The following is a 25217-nucleotide window of genomic DNA, read 5'->3' as shown; positions in this document are numbered from 1 at the left end:
TGTCAATCCTGTTAGATTTGCTAATTTACTCTGCTAATGCACGAGTCCATGCTGCCCTTTGGATCTTTGGCCTCTCCCTCTCAATTTCCTTTCTTGATTGTGTATAATCTTATCAGCACACAAGGATTTTTTTCACAAGGACCATAAAGATTCCATTTTATATTAGGGATATATCTTTTCACACAGATAGTGTTTTGCTGGAATAGAACACCAGTCAAAGCAGAATCTTATGCCAAGCTGCCTCATGTGTTGCACTTGCATAGTTTGTTGAGTAGTCAGTGCTGTCCAGTGGTCGAGTCTTAACTTTTTTCTGAAGAAAATAATGAAGACATCAGGCTTATTAGGTATGAGAGTAATGGACAGACAAATGGAAGATTTGTCCTGATATCACTTGAATTTGGGGGATACGTCTCTTGTTTGGTAGGAATTTAGAAGCGCAAGCTTAATGTGAAATACGTTTTGCCATGAATGTATTCAAACTATTAACAGTAAGTATTTTTTTGTTGAAAATTTTCCACTAAAGTTTTTCGCCAAGCCAAGCCTTGTATATATATTATATATAAAAGGGACCCCTGACTGCTAGGTCCAGTCACGAACGACTCTGGGGTTCCAAGTAAAGCTCATCTCGCTTTACTGGCCGAGGGAGCCGGTGTACAGCTTCCAGGTCATGTGGCCAGCATGACAAAGCCGCTTCTGGCGAACCAGAGCAGTGCACGGAAACGCCGTTTACCTTCCCGCTGGAGCGGTACCTATTTATCTACTTGCACTTTGACGTGCTTTCAAACTGCTATGTTGACAGGAGCAGGGACCAAACAATGGGAACTCACCCCATCGCAGGGATTCGAACCACCGACCTTCTGATCGGCAAGCCCTAGGCTCTGTGGGGCTCTGTGTTTAGACCACAGCACCACCCGCGTACATATAATGGAGTTGAAGAGCCTTTGTATCTGCTGAATTTCTGGACATTTCACCAACAACGGTCATGTTACAGAAATGTGTAAAGCAGCTTATTCATTTTAGTATTAAAATGAATAAAGTAAAACAGTAAATGGTATTAATCAGGGATGGTGTAATTCTAAGCATTTTAAGGCTTAGAACAAGAATATTGTAAAATGTTTATGGGTAAATGAAAGTGTTGGGGTAGCAATTTTGCATGCAATTTCATCAAAGTCGACAGACTGCTAAGAAGAAATACTTAGGATGGCATTTCAAGTTGGTGTTTTCTTCTCCCCTTCTCAGAAAACAAAACTGAGGATTCAATTCCTGATTTTACTTAAGGACTGCTAACATGGAGACTCTGGAAGGTGAAGTAATTTAAGAGACCTGCAAGAACTGCAGATGCCGGGATGGCTACATCTTTCTTCTATTTTTTTCCTTTTGCACTACCTGGCATACCATACATGAATGGTCCCTTTCTCTTAGGTTACAAATAAATACAACTATCCCATCCAGCAATCACATGAACCCTAAATTAATTGTTTTGGAATGTACTTTTTGGATGAACAGTCTGTAGAGTTGAAGGCTATTACTGCAGCATCTACTGAGAGTGTTTCTTCTTCCCAAAGCTGGAATGAAGAAGTTCCTTCAATTAATGAAAAACAACAAAACAATAATGAAAGCCTGTGAATTGTTACTTTTAACATGATTTATTTTATTATGCCGCAGAAGACTTTCCACATAGCATACAAAACATACAATAAGCTGAGGAAACTTTAAAGTCTGGAATAATCCAAGTATCTGGATTGTATGACTGCAATTAACATTGTAGCTCTGGGAGATCTAATATATAAATTGCTGCTACATAGATGAGGTAGTTTTTTAGGAAACAAATCAAGGGTTTGAAGCTGTAGATTGTACTTCCATGGGGACCATCAGTGCTTCTTTAAAAAACAAGTCAAGCATCTTAATTTGTTAGAACAGCAGTCAGAGTTTGAATATGGCACGATAGAGTCAGAACTCAGTACACAGAATAAAGTACATAAAATGGCCCTGGCACCCCCTAACGTATATTGTCTTATTGAAATTAATGGAACAAGAATGTAAGTACAGTTTATTGTAAATAGTCCTTAATGTTCAGTTTCAGAAGTTGCATAATATTAATTTAGAAGGTGTTCAAAATGCATGTTAAAAACTTACACTGCTGTCCCAGGAAATGTATAGAAACAGGCTGTTGTGAATGGATTGGCTCCAGTGCTAGGGCAATAGGAAGCTGCTGCTGCAGGAAAATCCTGCATCCAATACCTTAAAGGTGACTAAGCTGTGTTACATGTGCAGGCTAGACCTGGTAAAAGGGCCTCCATTATATATTTTCTCACTAGGGTTATAAACCTATGACTATTACCAAATACAGCAGGTGAGGCTTGTATGATTGACTGTTCCTCCATACCAGAAATTCCACATTATTTTAAATAAAAAAAAGAGAGCTTTTCCCTACCATGTTTCTGTGTGGAGGATTTTTTTAAAAATTGGGACAAGCATTCAGTCTTCCCATCTTCTGTTAGAAGTAGTGACAGTCCTGGCACAGATTCAGCTGGTGTCAGTGTAATTTTGCCCCTCGACTCAAGCCAGTTAGCCCCTTCCTGCTCCCATGGCTAATCAGCACTGTCAGCTTAGACCACTGTGTGTGTGTCTGCATGTGCACACATGCACATGTGAATACTCTAAAGCAGCAGTTGGCACCCAAACTTTTGTTGCATTTGCAGCTTAGGGCCATTGCTTTTTAAAACTTTAGGGCAATATTTCTATTGTTTTAATATTTTTTACATACCTAATTGCTGCGGCATTTTCTCATACCCAGGCCCTTTACAAGTGCAAGTCTCTTTCCTTTAAACACTTTCAAGACAATTTTAGCATTGTCACTTTATTAGATTTCTACTTGATTAGATACCTATTTGAATATAACAGCCTGATAATTTCAGTAGTAACATCTCAGACTACAACTAGAAGGGACTTTTCTATAGCAAACGAGAAAGCTAGCAATTAACTAACATTACATTTCGTTATATGATGTTATAAAAATCAACCTAAAGTGATTGCTTTTCAGTTTGTGTATTGAAAAAATAGAAAAACGTATTCTAGACCTGTGAAAAGAGCAGCAACTCCACAGCTGCTTACTCCTTCATGAACCTACTGCAGTCAACTGATCTACTTTAATTTCTGGACTGTGACATTTTTTGCACTGTGTAACTCTTCCGAGTGATGCATTACAGAAAGCTCATGGGCAGTGTTGCATCTGCTCTGATGGCAAGGTCTTGAAGAAAAGCACCTTCATACCTGTTATATGCTATATAAATAATGTAATTACAGGAGTTAGAATTTCTGCCTTGTTTACTAGAACATGATTTTGAAGTTTAGTTTTAAAAGTTAGTTCATCTTAATCTACTGTAAATAACATTTAATAAAGAATGACAGGAGCATTATCAAAGGACATTTTATAACTGAAAGAGTGATTGAATGAATGTAACATAGGCCTGTTTGAAGTTTAAGATTTCAAGGTTCTCAAAACAGTGACCGGGTTGGAATATGACAATAAGAATACTCTTGTCCTAATTGTTCCAAGTTGCTTTATTCTCATCAAGGATGAAGGGGATCAGCTTCAGAAAATACGCTTTCTTAAAAAGAACAGTCTTCTGCTGTTTCACAGCTGGTTTTCACCAGAACGTGAGGGCACAGCTTAAGGGAGGGGAAGTAGGAGAGCAGTTGTGGAAATAACAAAACTTTCAGTCTTCCCCAAAGGGTGGAGGGTGACAGCAGCATGTAAACTAGGTAGTGTGTCTTCAGAACAGGTAAGTACTCCAGCAGATTGTCAGGTTTTGAGACTCTTTTCTCTAATAAGCCATTGGGGTTCAACTGGTGGGTTGAGAATCACTAGTGGGTCACGGCCTGACCCAGGGTGGGTCACAACAGGAGCGCTGTCACCATGCAAATATATGGTAAAAGATGAAGAAATGGGCCTCCATGTCTGGGTTAAAAGTGGGTCCTGGGCCTGAAAAGGTTGAATATACCTGAAGATACCATCACCACTGATTATATGAAGGAGGAAACTAACTGGGAATTGCAAAGTAGGTAGGCTCTGAGAGCAAGCTAGCTCACAGTTCTCATTTTATTCATTTGCACTGACAGCTCAGTTGTTTCAAAGCATTGCTCCATACATCTTACAGAATACCAGTACACCTGCTGAAAATATTGTGTAATCATTTATTCTGGGCTGTTAAGATCAATGAATAACTTCACACCTTTATCATTTATTAATTGCATTTACTGGCAGCAGTATGTAGGAAGGTGTTAATTGCTGAATTACTCATATTGCCTACAGGTAGAAAACTGGCATTATACAGGTGGGATAACCTCTGTAATGACTGCTAGATAATTCAGATGATAGTTTCATTTTGAACATGATAATATTTTGAATTAAAGATAGGTAACAACACCAAAAATAAAATGACAGTTGACTAGATAGGTAATAGGCTGATTGATGGCATTGGTGAGGACCTAAACAATGTTCATAGGTAAGGTGGGTGGGAGAAACAGACCTTGACAATGACATTAGAGATAATTTAGTACATTGGCAGTTTAAGCATCAGGGCAGGCAGTATACAAATTACCTAAAGTATGTGGGATAGGAGCATCTTCGGGCTTCTCTATAGGCACAGCTTGAAAAGTCAGAAAACAGTTTTGAATTCAGTCTGTAAAGTGGCTGAATTGGAGGCACCAAAATAATCACTATGCACTTAACCTCCCAGGTATGTTCAACAACAAAGCAGCTCTTCCTCCCAACGTTTGACATTTTGTTCAGTGTCACTGTGTTATACCACCATTAAATACGTAATACTTAAAGACTTACATAAGGTGCTGTAAGTAGACTAAAAATATAGTTCAGAAGCTGTTTGGAATGAATGGTTTCAATACAGCTTGTAAGAAATATATATAAATATATATGCAGAGTTAAAAGCAAATCAGGTTTTTAAAAAAACTTAGGTGCGTTAGAAAATAGAGAGTAAAACTTATGTTAAGGAAGCTTCTTAAATGTGCCGTTCGCTGGAAAATAATTCCATTTTCCCGTACTACAAGCTGAATCCAGATACTGTTAGATGCTGAGCATTATTCCTAGCTTCAAAATAGGAAGTATCTGTTTCATCATTTGGCTGTGGTATGAAGGGCATGGTCTGATTATGCAGATTATCCCAGTCCACACCATGAAAGAGGGGGTGAAGTTTCAGCTCTGGAATAAATTTTTTAACAAAGGTTAGATTTCTTTGCATGAACATCTTGCACTTTCCAGGTTCTTTCTCTGATTCTGGATGTCTGCAATGTATTTTTTCTTAAATTTGTCTGACTGTATTTAGAGTCATAAGACTGAAATTAAATGTCTTAGTAAGGGTTTGCCAACGTACTCCTGCCCTTATAGATTTAAAATGTTTTTGCAATGCATTAATCAAAGTTCTCTTTCTACAGTAGGTAGCCCTAAGCCAGCACTTTGTTCCCAGAACTTGCATACTCTAGACAATATGAAGCAGTCTCTAGACAGCAACTCCATGATGTGTGGATTTGATAAACCAGATTCACACTAACAGGAAAAAACAGAAGTAATAAGGCAGTGTGGTGTAGTGGGTAGAATGTGAGGCTGGCTCAGGGAATCTGGGATTCAAACCACTGCTCAACCATGAAGCTGACTAAACAAGCCATGGCTGTATCTCAGCCTATCCTACTCTTTTGAATTGCTACAAGGGTAGAAGAGAGGCAAGAACCACATACACTGCTATGGGCTCCATGGAAGAATAAATAAAACGGTTCTTGCCTTTCACTGGATTTTCATCTTGTGTTGCGATTTTTGTAACCTGGCAGCTACAGTGTTGGGCTGACCATCTTCATGCATAATAACTAGAAAAGGCTATAGCAGATAGTCTTCCCTCCAATAGCATATGTACTCAAACTGCAGGTTTCTAAATTGCTAAAGAAAAATCATAATGGTAACATTAAAGAGATAACTAACATATACTAACCCTTGAGTCCAGCTCGCTTACTGCTCTCAATCGTTAAAAGAACTTCTATGGCATTCTGAGCACCATCTGACAATTTCTCTTCATCTTCAGGCCACGGAATATCTAGAAACACACACAAAACATCTCTGTACTTATGCTGGACCAACAACCTTTGAAATTAATTTTGCTCGAAAGTAAGGTAATTTACCCCTTTTCAGAATATTCTGGAATACTTGTTGTGGTGTTTCGTCATTGAATGGTGGAATTCCAGTTAAAAACTCATACAAGCAAACTCCAAGTGCCCACCAGTCTACTGCAGGACCTGAAGTGAAGAAAGTCGACATAAATTGACCACCATGAGAGGTATTATGCAAAGGTGTATTGCCTGGGAAGATACCGAGCGCCCAAACACCTGTTATTCATGAAAGCAGCATACAAGGCAGAAATTGTTTTCTAATCACCTTTCCTTTTCCCTTCTGCTATTCTCAATATGTTAATGTTTCCTTAAAACGACGGAAGGCAGAGCAAAGCAAGTCACCTCCCCTTCTAAACCACCCTGGGACTTTCAAAGACCAGTTGTGTAAGCAAACAAAAACTCAAAGGTCTGTATTTCCTAGGTTTTAAAAAGGAACCAAGCACATCATTTAGAGCAGTGGTGGGCAAACTTGTCTCTCCAGCTGTTTTTTGACTACAACTCCCATCATCCCTAGCTAACAGGACCAGTGGTCAGGGATGATGGGAACTGTAGTTCCAAAACAGCTGGAGGGACAAGTTTGGCTACCACTGATTTAGGGCCACATATTCAAAATAAATTCTGAGTTGACTAATGATTGCAGAGAACAAGTCATTAGTATAAAAATACTGTACTTTTCTGTGTATAAGACTAGGTTTTTTTAACTTAAAAATTACGTTTAAAATGGGGGGGGGGGGGAACGTCTTATACATGGATAGTGCATGGGGGGGACGGGACGTGGGATTGGTTTATACCACGAGCCGGAGATTGTCAGCAGCATGTCATTGGTGGCTGCGGCAAGGGGTGGTGTGGATTGGCTGTCGCTGCGGTAATTGGGCAGGCAATTGGCTGCTTCTGCCAGCGAGGAGACATATGTTAGGAGGGGCAATCCTCTCCCCAAAAAGCTCAACGACTCTGGGCAATCTCTCCCCATTTTCTTAATTTTTAGTCCCCCCAAATTGGGGGCGTCTTATACAGGGGCTTGTTATCCATGGAAAAGTACAGTAAACCTTTATGTGAATATCTAGTGTAGAAATAGGCACCACAGAAGCTCAGACTCAACAGGAAGTTCTCTCTGCAGTGCTAATAGGACAGCATATGGCGAACTTCCACTTACTTGCTCTTTGACAGCTTTAAGGTTTACAAAATTACGCCTAGCATGGAGAAGGTGGACAGAAAAAAGCCCCACCCCCTTTTCATAACACTCGTGGACATCCAATGAAGGAGAATGTTGGAAGAATTAGGACAAATAAAAAATACTTCTTCACTCAGCTCCCCCAGGAGGGCAGTGATGGCCACCACCTTGGATGGCTTTAAAAGAGGATTAGACAAGTTCATGGAAGAGATGGGTATCTGTGGCTACTAGCCATGATCGCTTTGCTCTACCAACCATAGCTGGAGGCAACAATACATCCAACCACCAGTTGCTGGAAACTACCCGAGGGGAGAGGGTTCTTGTGCTCATGTTCTGCTTCCTGGTTTCCCACAGGCATCTGGTTGGCCCCTGTGAGAACGGGACACTGGACTAGATGGGCCACTGGCCTGATCTTAACAGGCTATTGGTATGCTCTTAATGAAACTGAATACTGATCAAGTGCAGTCCAAGACCAAGCAGGCAAAGCTGTTGAGACACCACAAGCCATTAAAAAGCAACATGCATCCTGCAGCTGCTGCACAGCTAAAGCTCCAGACAGCCCATCATGTCAGGAAGGAAAGATGCACTTGCTGTGAAAACTTGCTTGCACTGCAGATGCTGGTACATTTTCCTGCTGTTTCACCCACCCCCACTGTCCAATGGGTTCTCAGTACACAGCGGTGAAACCACCCAAGAGTATGTGCTTGTGTGCACGAATACAACAGGTGAACTGAATGACCCCAGTCATCAGACCTCAGCAACTTTGGTAATTGCAGAAGTTTCTGCCAGCTGGTAACAAATTGTTTGGTTCATACATTCTATCTGTATTTGAATACTCAATGGCAGATAGTCAGGAGCATACACATGAGAAACCAGCCCATTCATTTAATCAATATGGTAGTTTTCATATGAAATAAAAACTAGGTGTATCAAGTTACCGAAAGCCTCTTTCTACAATTCAGTTTAGCACTTGATTTCTAATAAATATATATCCAGCAATCAGTGAAGCAAGTAGCATTTAATAATGTGAGAGGATTTTTTTGGGGGGGGGGGAGTAGGAATATGCATAAAGCTGTCAAAGTCTAATAAGATCACATCCTATAGGAAGTGTTGAGAAAACTGTATTTCATATTTGATAAAATGGCCACATTTTTCAAGACAAGTTTCCTGATTTTCACTACAAGACAACCTTATATGGTTAAAAGTCTAATGGCACACAATTCCCACACTTCTCCATTTATAAATGACACTGTGGCCATAACTCCCAGCATTATTACTTTTCTTCCTGTCCTTTCTATCCTTAGACTCTGCTTCTATATATCCTCAAGCTGTCCTTCTCCCCCGATGGATCTGTGCAGATTACACCAACTTCTTTATCCCAATCTTAAGTGCCAGTGTAGATGGATGCCTCTTGGTATCCCTGACTAGACAAGGAGCTGCAGACAGCACAGGACCCAGTTTGCCCACCTCAGCTCTAGTTTAGTACGTGTTTTGCTGAAACCAGATTGTCCTATTATAGGGAAACTATGTTCAAAAGAAGGATTGTAACTTGGGTATGTTGGTTTCCCCCCGTGAGAAGCCAACATTAATTCCACAGATTTTTCCAGATGATAAGTTATGTGCTATTGCTACTGCATGTTAACCTTTGCAGGACAGACCTCCTAACTGCAATTAAGAGTGGTAAAAGGAATTAGTATGTTTCCACCCTCCACATTAGATTTGTTCTTTAAAATATCACCACCATCTCTATGCAGCAGGCTTCAGAAAACAAAAGAATGGAGCACTCTACTAGGATTACAACACGGCATTTGTAAGCAAGAAAAGAAGGACAAGGAAATGTTTTACTTATTGCCAGTATGGTCAGGAAAGAACAATGGAATTCAAGATCTTCCATGGAATGGGTCTTATGCCGTATTAAATGTGCTGGACATTAAGATGCCACAGTGTTTTTATTGCTTCTTGTTGCTGCTGCTGTATAGTTATTTATTTCTGCCCCACCCCTTTCCCTGACGGAACAGGGAAAAGATGCAGCAGCAGAAGCTGATACAGCTATATGCCAAGTCATGCGGATCTCTCACTTTCTTTCATCTTAAACAGTGTGATCAAATTATGCTTTGACTGTTCTGTTAAGTGCTATAATCAAACTTACCAGTGACCTGAACTCCTGTGTGTAAAAAAAAACCAAAAACACACCAGGGAAACATTTTGATAAATATATAAAAAAAACTTCATTACATTGCACTCAGTTTTTACATTTTTCTAACGAGTAACTTTTTTACAAATTCACCAACACATGGTATTTTTATAAAGACAAGTATCCTAGCTTTGCTTCCTTAAAATGGTTAACTTAATATATAAACACACAATGAATATTTTGCTACATTGTCTATTTATCACATACTAGCAGAGATTAGAGGACGGTTTATAAATTTTGCAGGATCAAATGGCAATACTTGCAAACTATATTGCTCCAGGGTGCAACTCAAGGGTTTTATGTATGAATGCACCTGCTTAAGTTAAGAGTGCACATACAAAAAGCAGCTAGTTAAGGATAACCATATTTTCTTATGCACTTGTTTCTCTCGCATTGGGTCATACCATTTTTCTTCCTGTCATTCTGAACTGGTGCAAATCCAGAAAAACCTAGCCAGGAGAACAAACCAAACTATTAACCCATGGTTTGATCCTGTTTTGTTCCACCCCAATGTGGGAATAAATCATAGTTCAAAATCATCTGCAATGGAATTTAGACCATCCATAATTGTGATTTAATGAAACACTGAAAGCAAAAACTTTCACTTTCCTTCCCACCTGTGCAAAGAAAATTGAATTTAGGAAACTTTTAGGATAATAGGGCAATGAAAGACTAAATAAGGAAAAGAAAACACCCTTAACCTTTAGGAACTTCTAAGGTTAAACACAGATTCCAGTAATGTCTAACAACAAAGTGCTCTCAACTGCAGTGAGCCAGATCTCACTACAAAAATGAGGAAATGTGTGTAACAGATACATGAAATTATACTGCAGTTTGCTTACCATGAGCCTTTGCTAAGAGGAGCTCGGGTGCCAAGTAGTCAGGGGTTCCTAAAATGCGTTCTCTTTCTACTGGAGTAGCTCCTCTTCGGACACTCTTGGGGGTCCTGTATGGTGTACCACTGTTTCCTTGAGGGGTCTGATGTCCAAGAATAGATATATCAAACACAGTTATCAAACAAGCTATACGTTTATACTTTCACACTGGCTGTAGGCTCAATTACTTGAACTGTGGAGCTGAAAAAGCATCCAGCAATGATGGCCCCTCTGAATCTAAGCCTCCTAATGAGGACTTCTCAAGCAAAAAGGTTTTCCAATTGCCTCCTTTTTGTGCCAAGTCTTTCTCACATTCCATTAAGAAATGCCTTCACTGAATATGACCATTTTAAATTGTTTTTAGTAATAAATGACATTTGTCTTATCAAGGCCTCTTGCTACACATGAACAGTGAGTGTGAAAGGAATGAGAGATTCTGAATCTTTATTTCTACAATCCATTATGAAACTAGGCCAACCACTCAAGGACAATGATGAAGCTATGGATGTGTCAAATCTCTAGAAGAAATGCACTCATGAAGACTGAAAGATGTGCCTGGGAACTGCATCTCTCCCATAAGATCTACTCTTGGGAACTTCTCACCCTTCTTCAAAGAGTCCACCAGCAACTCTTATTAATTAGTCTTAACCCAAAGACTTCCAGGGATGTATTTTTCAACAATGCCCTCTATGATCAGTTTTATATGCAGCTTTTAGCAGTAATTATAGTTATTATAAAAACATAGGAGGCACTGTTTATGTATCCAGAAAGTAAAACATGTTCATTTTTAAGGCATGAACATCACTAAGACTAAACTGCACCATTTGACCAAGATGCTCTTCCTAAAACAGCACTGAAGAAAATGCACAACAGCCACAGAGAGAATCTGTCAACAAAACAGATTTACATACATATATAATTGTATTCGGATGCCGCCTTTCCACAGTTCAAACCATGCTCAAGGTGGCTTGCAACATTTAAGAAATAAGTAACTGCAACATAACAAAAGTGGTCATAAACAATAAATACAACATCAAGAACACACAACCAAACTGAATAATTTCCACATAAACCATAAGATCTAAAATCAAGATACAGAAACCTCCAACAACAAAAATCCCCAAATAACACGCCAGCCCAAGAGTCTGTTCAGCAGCCTCAGCTTTTGTAGTTGGAGTTAAGTCAGGGCCCTGCCCTCCCAGACCAGGTAGAAAAGGCCTACAAGGCAGTGACCAGGTCTTCCAGGACTCACAGAAGTATAAGCATGTGAAAGGGATCGTGCATAAATGGACTAACTCCACCCTCTAGATACTAACATGCATGGTTGACATGTACCACTACCCCAGCCAATGCACAACTGACATCAGTCCAAAAGGAGCTCTGCATAGATGCACATGCATTGGGCTCCCCATATTGAAACATAAATTATGATTGACAACAGTTCATGTTCCCATGGAAAGATCACTATATGTGTACATCATAAAGGGCTGGGGGTTTGGCCATTGTGTGCATTAGCATACAGTGGTACCTCGGGTTAAGAACTTAATTCGTTCTGGAGGTCCATTCTTAACCTGAAATTGTTCTTAACCTGAGGTACCACTTTAGCTAATGGGGCCTCCCGCCGCCGTGCAATTTCTGTTCTCATCCTGAAGCAAAGTTCTTAACCCGAGGTACTATTTCTGGGTTTGCGGAGTCTGTAACCTGAAGCGTCTGTAACCCGAGGTACCACTGTATAAAGCTGAGTTAGCCCATTTAAGATCAGAAAGCCTCATCGTGTTCATACGTAAGAAGAGGACTTTGCTTAGTTGCACCCACTGATTTGTCATTTATGTAAATGGAATCTACATTCAACTAAACTGTCACCAAATGAAAAGAAGAAATGTGTACCCTCTTCTTCAAGTTAACTGCTTCCTTCAGAACCTCCCACAAAGCCTACAACCATTTCACACATAATGACTTTCCTGCGCGGGAAATTATACTGTAATACACAAAACCTATTTCAACACATAAGTGGCGCCCATTGACTGGCAGTAAATTCCCCATGGTGTGGTCATACACATTTTCACCAAAGTACAGACAAGGTACTCACAACTTCTAAATCTGTGTAGGAATGAGTTAGATGTGGAATGGCTAGAGCCTGTTCCTTCTGCCAAGAAATATCACCAGTGATGTATCCATTTTTCTCAATATTTTCATATTGCAAAGTATTGGGGGGGGGAGTTAATTTTTTCTAAATCACGTTGGTTATTTGCCTTATAATCAAGTATTATGTTCAAATACACCATTATGAATCAAATGTTGTTGGAAGAGGAAGGAGGAGGGAGGATCAGGCTAAAGAGCCTGCGGTCTGTCCGCCCCTTTGGGGAAGCTGGATCTGCTGGCCACCTAGCAGCATTGTCCCTGCTGGGGGAAGTGGAGGAGGCAGGCGAGACGAAGCGACACTCTTCAGTGAAGCGGGAGGAGGAGGAAAGGAAGGGAGCCCTTACGGAGCCCCTTCCTTTCCTCCTCCTGCTTCGCTGATGAGGCGCTGCGCTGCGCTGCGCTGCTCTGCTGAACCCAGCAGAGCAAGAGGGAGAGCTGTGCAGCACCTCTTGGTCTGCTGGCTTCCCAGCGAAGCAGGATGAGGGATGGAAGGATAAGGGCTCCCTTCCGTCCCTCATTGTGCATCGCTCTGAAGGCATCACAACAAGAGGTGCCGTGCAGCTCTCCCTCTTGCTCTGCTGGCTTCAGCGATAGCTGCGCAGCCTGCATTCGCTCCATAAGACGCACACACATTTCCCCTTACTTTTTTGGAGGAAAAAAGTGCATCTTATAGAGCGAAAAATATGGTAACTCAAAAGGCAGCTCTAATTCTGTCCCTTCAATAAGGGCATTTGACTTGTATCAAGTGGCCCTTTGATACTGCACAATGTTCAATAAGCCTGTTTCGTACCTACCTGAAATACGTTGTAAGGTGCTCCCTTTTGTGCAGGTGTAACAGTCATGGGATAAGAGCCACTGCAAGCAGAGATATCCATTCCTTCTACAGTCATCCAGCTAATTCTCGAAGGCTCAGATGTATTAGACACACTGATCTGACTGTTGTAACTCCGAAAAGCAACCACATTTTTCTTTAAGAGTTTCAGTGCCTTCATCTCCACAGATGAAGAGCAGTTATTATCAGTGTGCATTTCAGTGACACCTTTCAGGTTTTTGTCCTGCTCATGATACAATGGTTTGCTCTCCTGGACAGCATGTACTTCTTCACTTCTTGGCAAGGCATCTGGGCAATAAGGTGATGTTGTTGACATGTTCTCTGTTTTTAGCTCCTCAAAGGTGAGATCTTTAATGCTTCCATCGAAATCGGAAAGGCGCTTTTCCAAGTGACTCTCTGCAGTAGATACTTCTCGAAGGGACAGATCCGAGTCTACACTCATGCTTGCTAAAGGCTTTTCATCATCAATGCACAAGAAACTGGAATTCATGTGTTCCTTTTTCTCATTTTTTTCACAATCTGCATCTAGATCATGCATGAGATTCTTTGCTATTAGAGGATTGGCTGGTTTGCAACCCATGTTTTGTTCAGTGTAACAGCAGTCTTTTGCTTGAGCTTCATTTGTACAGGTCTCTTGCAGGTGTCCATCAAGTTTTAAAGAACAGATTTCAGTTGTTAAACCCGTGCTTTGTTTCTCTGGAATTTTACAGCCCCGTTTGTATTCTGAATTGCTTTTTTTGGCAAGGATCCGTTCTTGTGAAGGGCTGGTGTCAATTGATTCAAAAGATCTTTTGACACCTCGCATCTCCAACATTGTCTCCTTATCTCCCAAAAGGGACAAGTGGTAACTAGATTTTGCAACCTTTTTAGTCAGAGCAGGTTGTTCTGTACAGCCCTTTTCTTCCCATTCTTTATATTCTGAAAGACATTTTCGGCCGAGGTCTTTAATAGCGCTAGTCCTTATAGAAATATCACATGAGTCAAAATGTCCAATCCGTCCTTTGCGCCTGTTCCCAGAGTCATTGCTGCTAATAGGAGAGATGACAGACTCCAGTATTTTCTGCTTTAAGCCTTTAGCATCATTGACAAGCAGAAAATTTGTATCCTTGGCCTTCTCTGGTACATTCTCTTTGCCTGGGGCAGATGAGAGTATATCTTCTGCTTCCTGAAAATCAAGTACTTCCAAATGTATGAAAATGCTTAAATGAATTAATAAATTATACAAACTTATTATACTATTCCCTATTCCTCCTTTTAGTCGAGACCCCCTGTCCCAGGGCAGCTTAACAACATACTGTATATTAAATTTGCAGTAGATTAAAACAAAAACCATACACAATTAAAAGGAATACAACAGCAACACAAAACTGTTTCCCTCCAATTCAAGTGCTTGCAGAAAGGGTTTGGTCTTGGCTGCTTGCCAAAAGGTGAGCAGGTTTCTCTAGGATGAAAATCTAGGCACCACGACTGAGAAGGCTTTGCTTTGTGATACATCCATCATACTTCAGATAGCTTCTGGGGTGGAAGGGGGCAGGAGAGAGAATAGAACTGGGCCCTCAATACAGACCTGAGTGCCCAAGAAGGTTTGTATAGAAAGGGGCAGTCCTTAATCATGGTGGTTTCTCGTTTGCATTTTCCCAGCAAAAATCATATCCACCATACTAAACACTTAACAGGTGGAATAAAACACTTTACGAACAATGCACTCTGCTGCACATACATCACACTTGAAAAAAGAGCTGTGTAATCGTACAGCAAAGAAGTCCTAGGTGCCTGTTCTAGCGATACTCCTCTTCCCCTTACCCCAAATCTCCTATGCATCATAAAATCAAGGGCAGATCTAAGGTTTCTTCATTCTTACAGGAGCACCATAATCTTTCTATTTAGACCCTATGTGAAAGCAGAACTTGATTTGTTGCCCCAAGAGACCTTGTGCTCAAACCCACATGGTTTCTCCTAGTTCGGGGCTTGTGTTTCTTTACACAGCAGCATGTTTGAAAGAAGGAGAACAGGAGGAGGTTATGTGAGCCCTAGGATTACTATATGCCTACCTTGGGATCTGCTTGTACCTGTACTGAAAAGCCCAAGAAGATAGAAGGTTTAAGGACTGCCCTTCTGGGAGGTTAACTTTTTTAGGCTTTGGAATGTGGTACAATGCCCTCCTCACAGGGTAGATTCTGAATTATTTATTTAGAGGAAAGTTAGAGGAAGAAAAAAAAGAAACCACCAGAAAGAAAAGAAGTTGTCCTGACCTGCACGTCTTTTTCCCACCTGGGGCTGCTGCAGCACTCTGACTCCATGCTGGATAATTGGGTGCGGGAATGGCTACTGGCGCTGGAGGTCCCAAACCTTTTCCTGCACTGATGCAGAGTTGGGGTCAGACTCCTCACAGGCATTCCTGGTGTTATAGCCGCAGAATCTAAACCTTCAGAAATAGCAATTCATGTTTTTATGAAGACACAAAAAGCATTGTAGCCAGTTTCATGGCAAATCAGCTCAACAGTGAGGGAAGACTAGAAAAAGTATGTAACTATCAGCTTGCCCTGCCTTACAGCCCCCCCCCCCGCTCACAATTCCAGAAGAATTCTTGATAATTATTCTTACTGCGACATTCAATATGAATAATAGAAGTACATTATGCAAGTGGCAATGAAGCAAGGTCTTATTTCAATTATTATAAAATACAATCAAGCTATAAAAAGCAGTAATATAAATGCAGTCAAAAGATAAAAAGGGGGAAATGGGATTCGTGTGCAATATGGAGTTCTTGTTGGGAAAAAGCACCAAGGCAAAAGCCAGCTCCAGATGGCTGGAATGCAAAACAGGATGTTGTGGTTTGCAGATGTACTGTTGGAGAAAAGGTGGAGCCTATTCTCTGTACTGAGCACCGGATGTTAGCTCAGAGTGTCATATGACCTGTACTGGAAGTACAGGGGAGGAGTGTGTGACTCTTCTAATGGAGACTGAAGGGTGCAGTCACATTTCTATGTACTGCTGAGTGACAGGAATAAAACATGTAAACAGGACTCCTGTCTGTCTCTTTTCCCCTCCCTGGGGAGAATGCAGGGAGGGAGAGAAGCAGAGAAGCAGAGGGTGTGTTCTTCTCACGACTAATGAGAAGAATCGCCGGGTTTGTTTACCTAGCCTGCCGGGGTCGCAGACGGACGGTAAACACAATATCTCGCTCAGTTGCCTCGGGGGAGGCCAGGTACCTCTGCCTGTGAGCTGAAGATACTAACAGTTCTGCCCGGTGGGGAGGGTGTGAATGTGGTTGCTACACTTGGTCGCTACATTACACTGGCACCAAGATTAGCCACTTATCTGGAGGAAAGAAACCATCTCAATAAATAATATGAAAGAGAAAAGAAAACAAGGCAGTCAAGGCAGCTAGAATGCCCACCCATCTATCCTGGAGAATAAAACTGCATTCACATCACAGCAATTTGGTTTCTCTGTTGAAGGCTGAGGCTAAGACAAGCCCCAAATCTCAAAAGTTTAAAGATTATTTCAATAAAACAGTGTGAACCCTAGTTCTGTATATCTGAATTTCTTTGGGTTCAGCCACCAGAAACCTTTCTGGGCAGCTTGCAATACAGAAATACCGTATACAGGCAGTGACCATTTTAGGCATGTCCAATATGTGCATGACCACATGCGTGCACACCACACTGAACCTGGAAGTGTCACAAAAGGGGGTGTGGCGATCACACACAGGGCCCCCGGACGTTTGATGGTCTATTGACCCTGTGCCGCCACTGCAATTGCTTTTTCCTGTACCCTGTATCTCATGGGGACACACGGAGTCCAGTCAGTTGTTAACATAAACAAATAATCAAGTTTATTTTTAAATGCAGGAACAAGCTTATGGTTTCAGTTAATTTTTCTCTTGTCAGTTTCTTATTCTTAGTTCCTAACAACTCCAAACTGATTATTCCAACTATCTATCTGACTCCACCTACCAATTCCTCTCACTCTCTCACAATACAACTCTACCAACCCACACCTAAACCTCCCTCTTCCTTCTTCAACTCCCAAACCTCAACTCTCAACTCCCAAACCTCAACTGACTTTCAAAACCTCCCACTCTAACTTTTATTCCCCCCTTGCATTCTCACTGGCCAATCACATCACACCTATTTTAACCCTTTCCTTATGACCCATCCTAGGAGGCAAACGCCACAGGGGGCAGAACGGGGTAGGGTGGAGGCAGAATGGGGTGTTTGCAGGCTTTCTCAATGGTGTTTCAAATACAGGTATACACAATTTCACTTAAATGCACATAACCCCTACATAAATTGGGAGTTGCCTGTATTAATAATAAACACCTACAAAGCACCACCACACACAAATCTCAAAGCTGCACAAAAAGCAGCATAAATGATAATGAATAAATTAAACGTTAAAAGAACCTGGAGCTGGAAGGAGACCACAATATGTTCCATGGCCTATGTTCCAAAAATGGGTCACTACCACCGAGAAGGCCCTTCCCCCAACCACCACCTGCCACATCTCTGATGGCAAGGGCATTCACAAGAAAGTATTTAGACACATGAAGATAGGGAACTCTTTTATACTTACATGCTTTCAGTAGCTTGTTTGACACAGAACTGTAGTCTTTGTGGTTCACGGATAGCGGGGAAACAAATCGTTGAGAAAGCTGAGATGTATTTCCACAAAGAGGGCTTGGACTAGGTGCATGCACTGTCCCTGCCACTGGGGTATACTGTCAAAATGAGAAGCTTGTTCAACAGATACACAAACAACCAGATACAAGACAGTCCATAACATTTTATTATTTCATATCCTATACACACTTGCTGTAACTGGATCTTTGCAACAAAAGGTTCTTGTAACATGCTTTATGCCAGGGACAAGGAAGTTGTAGCCCTCCAGATGTTGCTGGACAAGAACTCTCACCATCCCTGGCTATTGGCCATGTTAGCTGACGTTGATGGGAGTTGGGGTCCACAACATATGGAGGACCATAGACTCCCCATCCCTGCTTTACAGGGAGAAGGAAACATCAGCTGAAATTCAGGGACTGTCTAATACTCCAAAAGATTGAGAACTTTCTCAGGAAATTTATTAGAACCAGGAAAAGAGTTGTGCTCACAGGTTGAGAAACATGCTTTCCATGCAGGAAGTCTCAGGATCAATACCTACCATTCTGTCTGAAACTGCCAGTCAGTGCAGACAAAACTGAGCTTTATGGACCAAAAGTATAAGCCAGCTGCCTATGTTCTAATCATCTGGGAAACAGGAAATTATTTTGTCTACTTACAAAACCCAAGGAACTGATGAGAGACAGCACTTGTCCAGGAGTGCGTGAATAGTCTTGCATAGGTTTAGACATGGATGGTGTAGTGAGAATATCCATCATATTTAGTTCTGAAGAAAGAGTAAGAGTATTAGGACCTACTTTATCATTTGGTTTTAAAAAGTATTTTTAGACTGCAGTGAAGCGCATTTAGCTCTAATTTTAGACTTGGCTATAGGCCCCATATGAACAGTAGAAATGGTGATAGGAGCACCAGGTTGGGAAAATGATTTAACATCATGAGCTGGTTTGTACATAACATTAAGCCAAACAATGGTTCAGTGTGAATATGTGGTTCCTGGAGAGAAAATGCTGCAGCTACAACACTCTTCCCTCAGTCATCTTGCTACTGAGCTGCTGCGAGCCAAGGCATCATTTAGCTCATGGTTTGTCTCGCTCCAGATAAACCATAAGCTGCAACAGAGGCTTAGGTTTACAGCAGAGGTGGGAAAATTCTGGCCACCAGGGGGTCCGATTTGGGCTTTGAGGCCAATTTCCCATCCACCCCCTGATGCAGGGAGGACAGGGCTTAATCCTGCACTGGCTGCTGGAGGAGACAAACCACAAGCCCAGATTCAGATAGCACACTGAGCCAAACCATGGCTTAAGCTTATGGGGTACATCAGCAAGAGGTCCTGGGGAGGAGCACAGTGGTCACAATTTCCTCTCTAGGAACCCTCAGACTTGTGCATTTGTGCTAAGCCATGGTCTGACTTAGTGTTATATTTGAACCAGCGCTACATCCAAGTCTTTCCTCCATCCCCAACACCTCCCTTGGATGTCCCATCACCTGAGGGAATTAATTGTGCTGTACTGAATTGTTATAATCTGTGTAAGATGCGCTGGGGATTATCTGATCAAATGGTATAAATCTTAGTACATTGTTTAGCTATTTATACTTGCACTTACCAGTAGAGGTCACTGCAAGCCAAAATATTTTATTCAAATTCCATAAGCTTGAGCATAGTAGAACTAAAAGCAGCTCCTTACAGTGTTAGTTTTTTGGCAATGTGGAGAGTTCCAAGCTTCTCCAAATGTTTAAATAAGAAAAAAAATATAGGCATGTTAAACAGGCTTGTTTTGCATGTAGCTGGCAGCAGTTCCCACACTGTGGCTCTTGGAAAATAACTCTTTGAAGAAATTGCTTCTTTTGATCTACACAGAAGCATATACCTAAGGAAGGTCAGGATTGCTACTGAAGATGAAAAATATATGTGAATCAGATTGAATAAGTTTTACAGGGGGAAAAAACTTTTACTGAAAAAGCACAAAAATACTTACATTACACCTTGCAAATCTTTCCCTAAGAGTCACCAGCCTGAAAAACTATTTGACTTTCACATGTGCCAGCATTTAACTTACGGCACATTCCTATGCTTGTTTACCAGGAAGCAAGTCCTGCTATTCAAGGAATCCTACTTGCTAGTGAGTGTTTATAGCAGCTTTCCTCATCCTGGCATTTTGGATGACCATTCCCATCAGTCCCAACCAGCATGACTATTGGTCAATGATGATGGAATCTGCAGTCCAAAACATATGGAGGGCCTCAGGTTTGGTAAAGGCCGGTTTATAGGATTGAAGCAGTTGTCACAAGCAACCTGGAGGAAAAAACTGAACTTTTCCAACTTAAAAAAAAATGTCCCTTTCTGGTCACCTGCAGGTGACGAGGCAGACTTGTTACCAATGAATCTTTGTACATCTAAACTAATGCTTTGCATCAATATATATCTGGGAGAATTCCAATCATCTCTTAGATACACACACATATATACATGTGTACGCATGAGATGGGCTGCGGTGTATACATGTCTCACCTCTATTCAGAGTAACTCTGGAGAGACCAAAGTCTGTCAACTTAATGTGACCCTCATTAGATATCAGCATATTGTCTGGCTTCAGGTCTCTGCAGGTATAAAGAAAATGAAATAACATTGCAGCACAGATGCAGGTGGCTTATTGTAACATGGGGCACTATTTTCAGAGGTCACTCCCCACTTCCCACAAAAAGCTATCAAAGGAACATTCATGATCCATGCTAGGTCAGTAGGTCTAAGCACCAAGTAGCTTTGGTAAGAAATAAGACTACTAAGTTTGCATGTGAAGGACACAAATCCCTGTGCTTCAGAAGAAGTATTTGTCCTGTGTTAGCAATATTAGTAGCGTTATTTTTTGCCATTAAGTATGATATAAATGTAATAAATAACAAAAAAATAAAAACAATAAGGAGGTGGTAGTGTAAACTCCAGCAAGACACCTCAACAGGTACATAGAATTTTTTCTTCCTTTGATGAGGTTTTGCATTTATGTTAATATTACTTACCAGAAAACAAAATACCATTAGGAGAACAAGCTAAGTGACATATTTGATTCCTTGAGGAACTGTGGTAAACTGCCAAGGCAACAGCTAGACTGACATTAAAAGTAACATAAGAGGGGAATTCAATTCTGCCTTGTTTAAACACCTGCAGTCTCCCCGGTCTCAACTAAAAGTGGAATGAAATGCAGCAAGAAAGGCATCAAAAACCAATTTTACCTGTGGATTATCCCATGCCTGTGAAGGTAATCAAGAGCCAGTGCTACTTCAGAAATATACTTCACCGCCATTTCTTCATCAAAATAGCCATATATGTGAAGAAGAGATTTAACATCTCCACCAATGAGATACTCCATTACCTGCCAGTGAAAAATGTTACTATAAAAGACATTCATTGTTCTCTTGGGTTAGAGGTAACATCTATTATAATTCTATGCTTGGAGTGTGGGTGAAATTCCTGATTTCCTTACATTACTGTTTTCTAGAATGCATGCCAGTTTCTAGAGAGGCCATGTCAGAAGTCATGATATAGGCAGAAAAGGAAATTAAATTATGGGGATTTTTAAAAGGGCCAAATCAATGATGCCTTAATACAGAGATATACTTGGGGTCTCTACAGCTTGTTTCTTTTCCAAGTTGACTATCCTGAAAAAAGGTCAAAGTTGGTCAAGAAGAGAACAGAAAACAAAAAACAAATTTGAAATGTTTTTAAATGCTACCTTTCAGAGAAGACAGACTTCTCTAAAACTGGCTGGGGAGCATATTTTGGAAGCTACCTTAAGGCACTGTAAGTAGTTTACTCACCAAGTAGACATTGTTGGCAGACTGAAGTGAGTAGTATAAGTGCACAATGAAAGGACTTTTACTGAGAGCCAGGGCATCTCTCTCTGCCTGCACCTGATGGACCATATTCTTATTGATCAGGTCAGCTTTTTTTACTACCTGTAAAGCAATACATGAATGGGTTGATAAACAGAGGAGGGAGGAATTCATTGATGGTTTGCTTTTTAAAATGTTTTCATCTATCCAATATGTCACACTTTCAACAGATACTTACGTTTCCAGCATATCAAACCAAGTAGTAAGAAATAACTGAAAATGCTATTACTGATAACTGGTAAAATAAAGGCATACAAGCTAATACAGCAAATCTGAAACCTAGGGGCTAGTCTCAACTCACTTACCTGAGAATAAGCCCTACTGAATTCAACAGGCCTTCTGAGTGGACCTAGTTAAGACTGCATTCCGAAACAGTAACAGCCAATTGAAGCCCAATGGGTGTCTAGCTAAAGTGAAAGAAAGTGTATATTTGCTTTGGAAATAAATAGCTTGTGGAAATAGTTGTGGGAGGAGGGGAAGGAGGCTTGGAGCATAACTGACAGCATGTGACACCTGTAGGCGGGGCCTCCTTGGCTAGGAGCCACTACAGAAAAGTCTCCGTCTCTCGTCTCCACCCCGAGGAGGCAGGAAGGCACCAGTCAGATGGCAAACAGATGAAAAATATAGAAGAAGAAGGAGGAGGAGGAGGGCCGGATTTAGGTATAAGCTAAACAAGCTATAGCTTAGGGCCCCACTCTCTTGGGGGCCCCAAAAGAATTTAAAGGAAAAAACATGAGATCAAAAAATATGAGATAAAAAACAAATAAAATAAAATAAAATAAAATAAAACCTACGTACAGCAACAGTGTTTTGTGTTGTGTAGGCTCCTATTTTTTATGTGCAAATGGCTTTAGATCCCTATTAGGTCCATAAATTACCATACAGTGGTACCTCGGGTTGAGTACTTAATTCATTCTGGAGGTCTGTTCTTAACCTGAAACTGTTCTTAACCTGAAGCACCACTTTAGATAATGGGGCCTCCTGCTGCCGCTGCCCGCCGGAGCACGATTTCTGTTCTCATCCTGAAGCAAAGTTCTTAACCCGAGGTAATATTTCTGGGTTAGCGGAGTCTGTAACCTGAAGCGTATGTAACCCGAGGTACCACTGTATAGCATATATTCAACACAAAAAACAACGACAATTTGTTGTTGACAAAGGACAGCTGGACATAGAAAGGGCCCCATTACCTTCAGTAGCTTAGGGCCTCATCAAACCTAAATCCGGCCCTCATAATAATAGTAATAATAATAATAGCATAAGGAAGCCGGTGGGCTCACCTTGACAGCGTACAGCTTCCCCGCTTTGCGGCCCAGGTAGACCTTCCCGAAAGCGCCTCGGCTGATGGGCTTGACGATGGCGAAGTCCTCGATGGAGGGCGGCTGAGGCGCCGCGCCGCGCCTCGCCCGGGACGAGCCGGGCGCCGTCTCCTCACGCAGGCTGCTGTCCTGGGGCGGCGCCGCCGCCGGCTCCACCGACCCCATCCTCGCCTCCCTCCTCCTCCTCCTCCTCTGCCCGCTCTCTTCCTCTCCCGTCCCCCCCACCCGGCGCGGCCCCAGCCCCAGCTTCGCCCCGCGACAAATTCAAAGCTAAGCTCCGCCCCCCCAGCGTGCGTACGTACGACGCTAGACGTCAACTGAAGGAAAAAAAGGAGTGGAAACGGTCCGCACGCCGGACGCCCGGCCAAGTCGTAGAGGTAGACTCGAATTAAGAGGTTTTCGAGAAACACTTCCGGCTGAGCAGCGGCGTCTCTCGCTCTCCCGTTGGACTTCGAAAACCGAAGGATATTTTCGCTTTGCAACACCACAAGGCGGGGCTTCTGGTCTGATATTCAAGAGACAGGGCGTGTTCGTTTCGTCAGATGTCAAACAGATAAACAACTACAGCATATGGCTTTTAGAAGACATCTGAAGGAAGGGGTGTTTTTAATGCTTGATGTTTTACGGTTTTTTTATATTTTGCTGGAGTGGCTGGGGCATATAAATAGTAAAATCATCATCATCTCATCTCTCTCTCCGGAGAGAACCAACATAAGACGAACCACAATCATATCATGCAAGCTTTCAAGTTTTGCTGAACTCTTCATCAGGCTGCATGCTAAACAAAACAATGGGGTGGAGGTGGGGCGGGGAATAGAATAGTCCAGGAGTACTTTATCTTTAAGAGTGTGCGAAAGGCAGAAATTAGATGGGTATTGGTGTCTAATATCACCATGGGAATGGATGAAGCATCACCAGTTCAATTGCCGTATGTCATGCACCTGTTAAAGGTCAAGGAACCTGGAGTGGGGGAGGGGGGAGTTTATTGGAAACTTCTAGTTGTATACGTTTTAACAAAGTTTAAAAGGTTAAATGTCAATAAAATGTTAAAGATAGAGTTTGCAACAACTCAAATGAATAAAGCCAGTGCTTTTTTTCTAGGGGTACGCAGGGGTAAGCATACCCCTAAACATTTTGTGAATCTTTGTACTTTTGTCCATTTCCTGCATTTATTTCCCCCGATTTGACTATAAAATGGTGATTTTCTTGAGTCAAAATGAGAGTACCCCTAAACATTTTTTTTAGAAAAATGCGCTGAATAAAGCAGATGTGGTTGTTGCAAAATGCACATTTTGCATTTTGTTGTCATTTAACCCCAGCTTTTACCTGTCAGTTGAAGATAACACTTTACATATTTGATGCAGTGAACTGTGGGTCAATGAAAGCTTGTACCATAATAAATCTGTTGCTGTGTGTGCCATTTTGTATATAATCTGTCTATATAAATATTAGCATTTATAAATTGCTACTGAGTTCAAGGCCAAATGTGGTTTTGGGAGAAGGGCTATAGCTCAATGTTAAGATGTATATACCTTGTATGCAGGCCCCAGGTTCAGTCCCCAGCCTCCACATAGGGCTGGGCCACGGTGAGAACAGCATGCTGGACCTGGACTAGATGGGCCTCTGGCCTGATCCGGCAGGCTCTTCATATTTATTTATTTTTTCGTTTATAACCCACCGTGCCTCCCCATTTTATCCTCACAACAACCCTGTGAGGTAGGTTAGGCTGAGGGTAAGTGACCCATGGGGTTTGAACCTTGGACTCCCAGGTCCTAGTCTGACACCCTAATCACTACACTGCCCTCTTATGTTCCTGCTATGTAATAATGCAGGCCGTGCAACTGGGTTGTCTGAGTGAGGTTTCTCGGTAGGAAAAGCATTAGCAAGCAACACGAATGCAATACGAGCTGCCCCTCTGCCCCCCAAAGCATCTAGCTCTAGGAACCCCAACGGCGCATCCATCCCGCACTCAAAACTCCCCGCTGAGTCTTAAGCGCCGC

General features: G+C 41.6%; 2 protein-coding genes across 5 annotated transcripts in view; one reads left to right on the top strand and one right to left on the bottom strand.

Moving 5' to 3' along the window:
• The window catches only part of ACBD5 (acyl-CoA binding domain containing 5), a gene marked incomplete at its 3' end in the record, with an annotated part of 28981 nt that extends 27526 nt beyond the window's left edge, over positions 1-1455 (top strand). For both annotated transcript variants that reach the window (XM_080974463.1, XM_080974461.1), the window contains exon 13: positions 1240-1455. In XM_080974463.1, coding sequence (XP_080830589.1) covers positions 1240-1252 — 13 coding nt within the window. The remainder of the gene's footprint in view (positions 1-1239) is intronic.
• Positions 3-23398, bottom strand: MASTL (microtubule associated serine/threonine kinase like). Of its 3 annotated transcripts, none has more exons than XM_080974408.1 (13): positions 23179-23398; positions 21827-21964; positions 21242-21381; positions 20523-20611; positions 18673-18779; positions 17970-18114; positions 15644-15816; positions 13354-14556; positions 10385-10520; positions 9498-9512; positions 6190-6303; positions 6003-6104; positions 3-310 (listed from the first exon to the last, which is right to left on the bottom strand). In XM_080974408.1, the coding sequence occupies exons 1-13, from the start codon at positions 23380-23382 to the stop codon at positions 300-302; spliced, it is 2577 nt and encodes an 858-aa protein (XP_080830534.1). In that variant the 5' UTR covers positions 23383-23398; the 3' UTR covers positions 3-299. The 3 variants fall into 3 exon arrangements, with proteins under 3 accessions (XP_080830534.1, XP_080830532.1, XP_080830533.1); XM_080974406.1 differs by lacking the exon at positions 3-310 and adding an exon at positions 4184-5221 and having other exon boundaries at positions 23179-23396; XM_080974407.1 differs by lacking the exons at positions 3-310; positions 9498-9512 and adding an exon at positions 4184-5221 and having other exon boundaries at positions 23179-23395.
• Positions 23399-25217: the final 1819 nt, after the last annotated feature.

The sequence above is a fragment of the Podarcis pityusensis genome, assembly GCF_964106645.2.
Source record: "Podarcis pityusensis genome assembly, chromosome: 12".
Classification (NCBI taxonomy): domain Eukaryota; kingdom Metazoa; phylum Chordata; class Lepidosauria; order Squamata; family Lacertidae; genus Podarcis; species Podarcis pityusensis.
The sequence above is the reverse complement of the archived record's forward strand: the minus strand, read 5'-3'. Positions and strand labels throughout refer to the sequence as shown.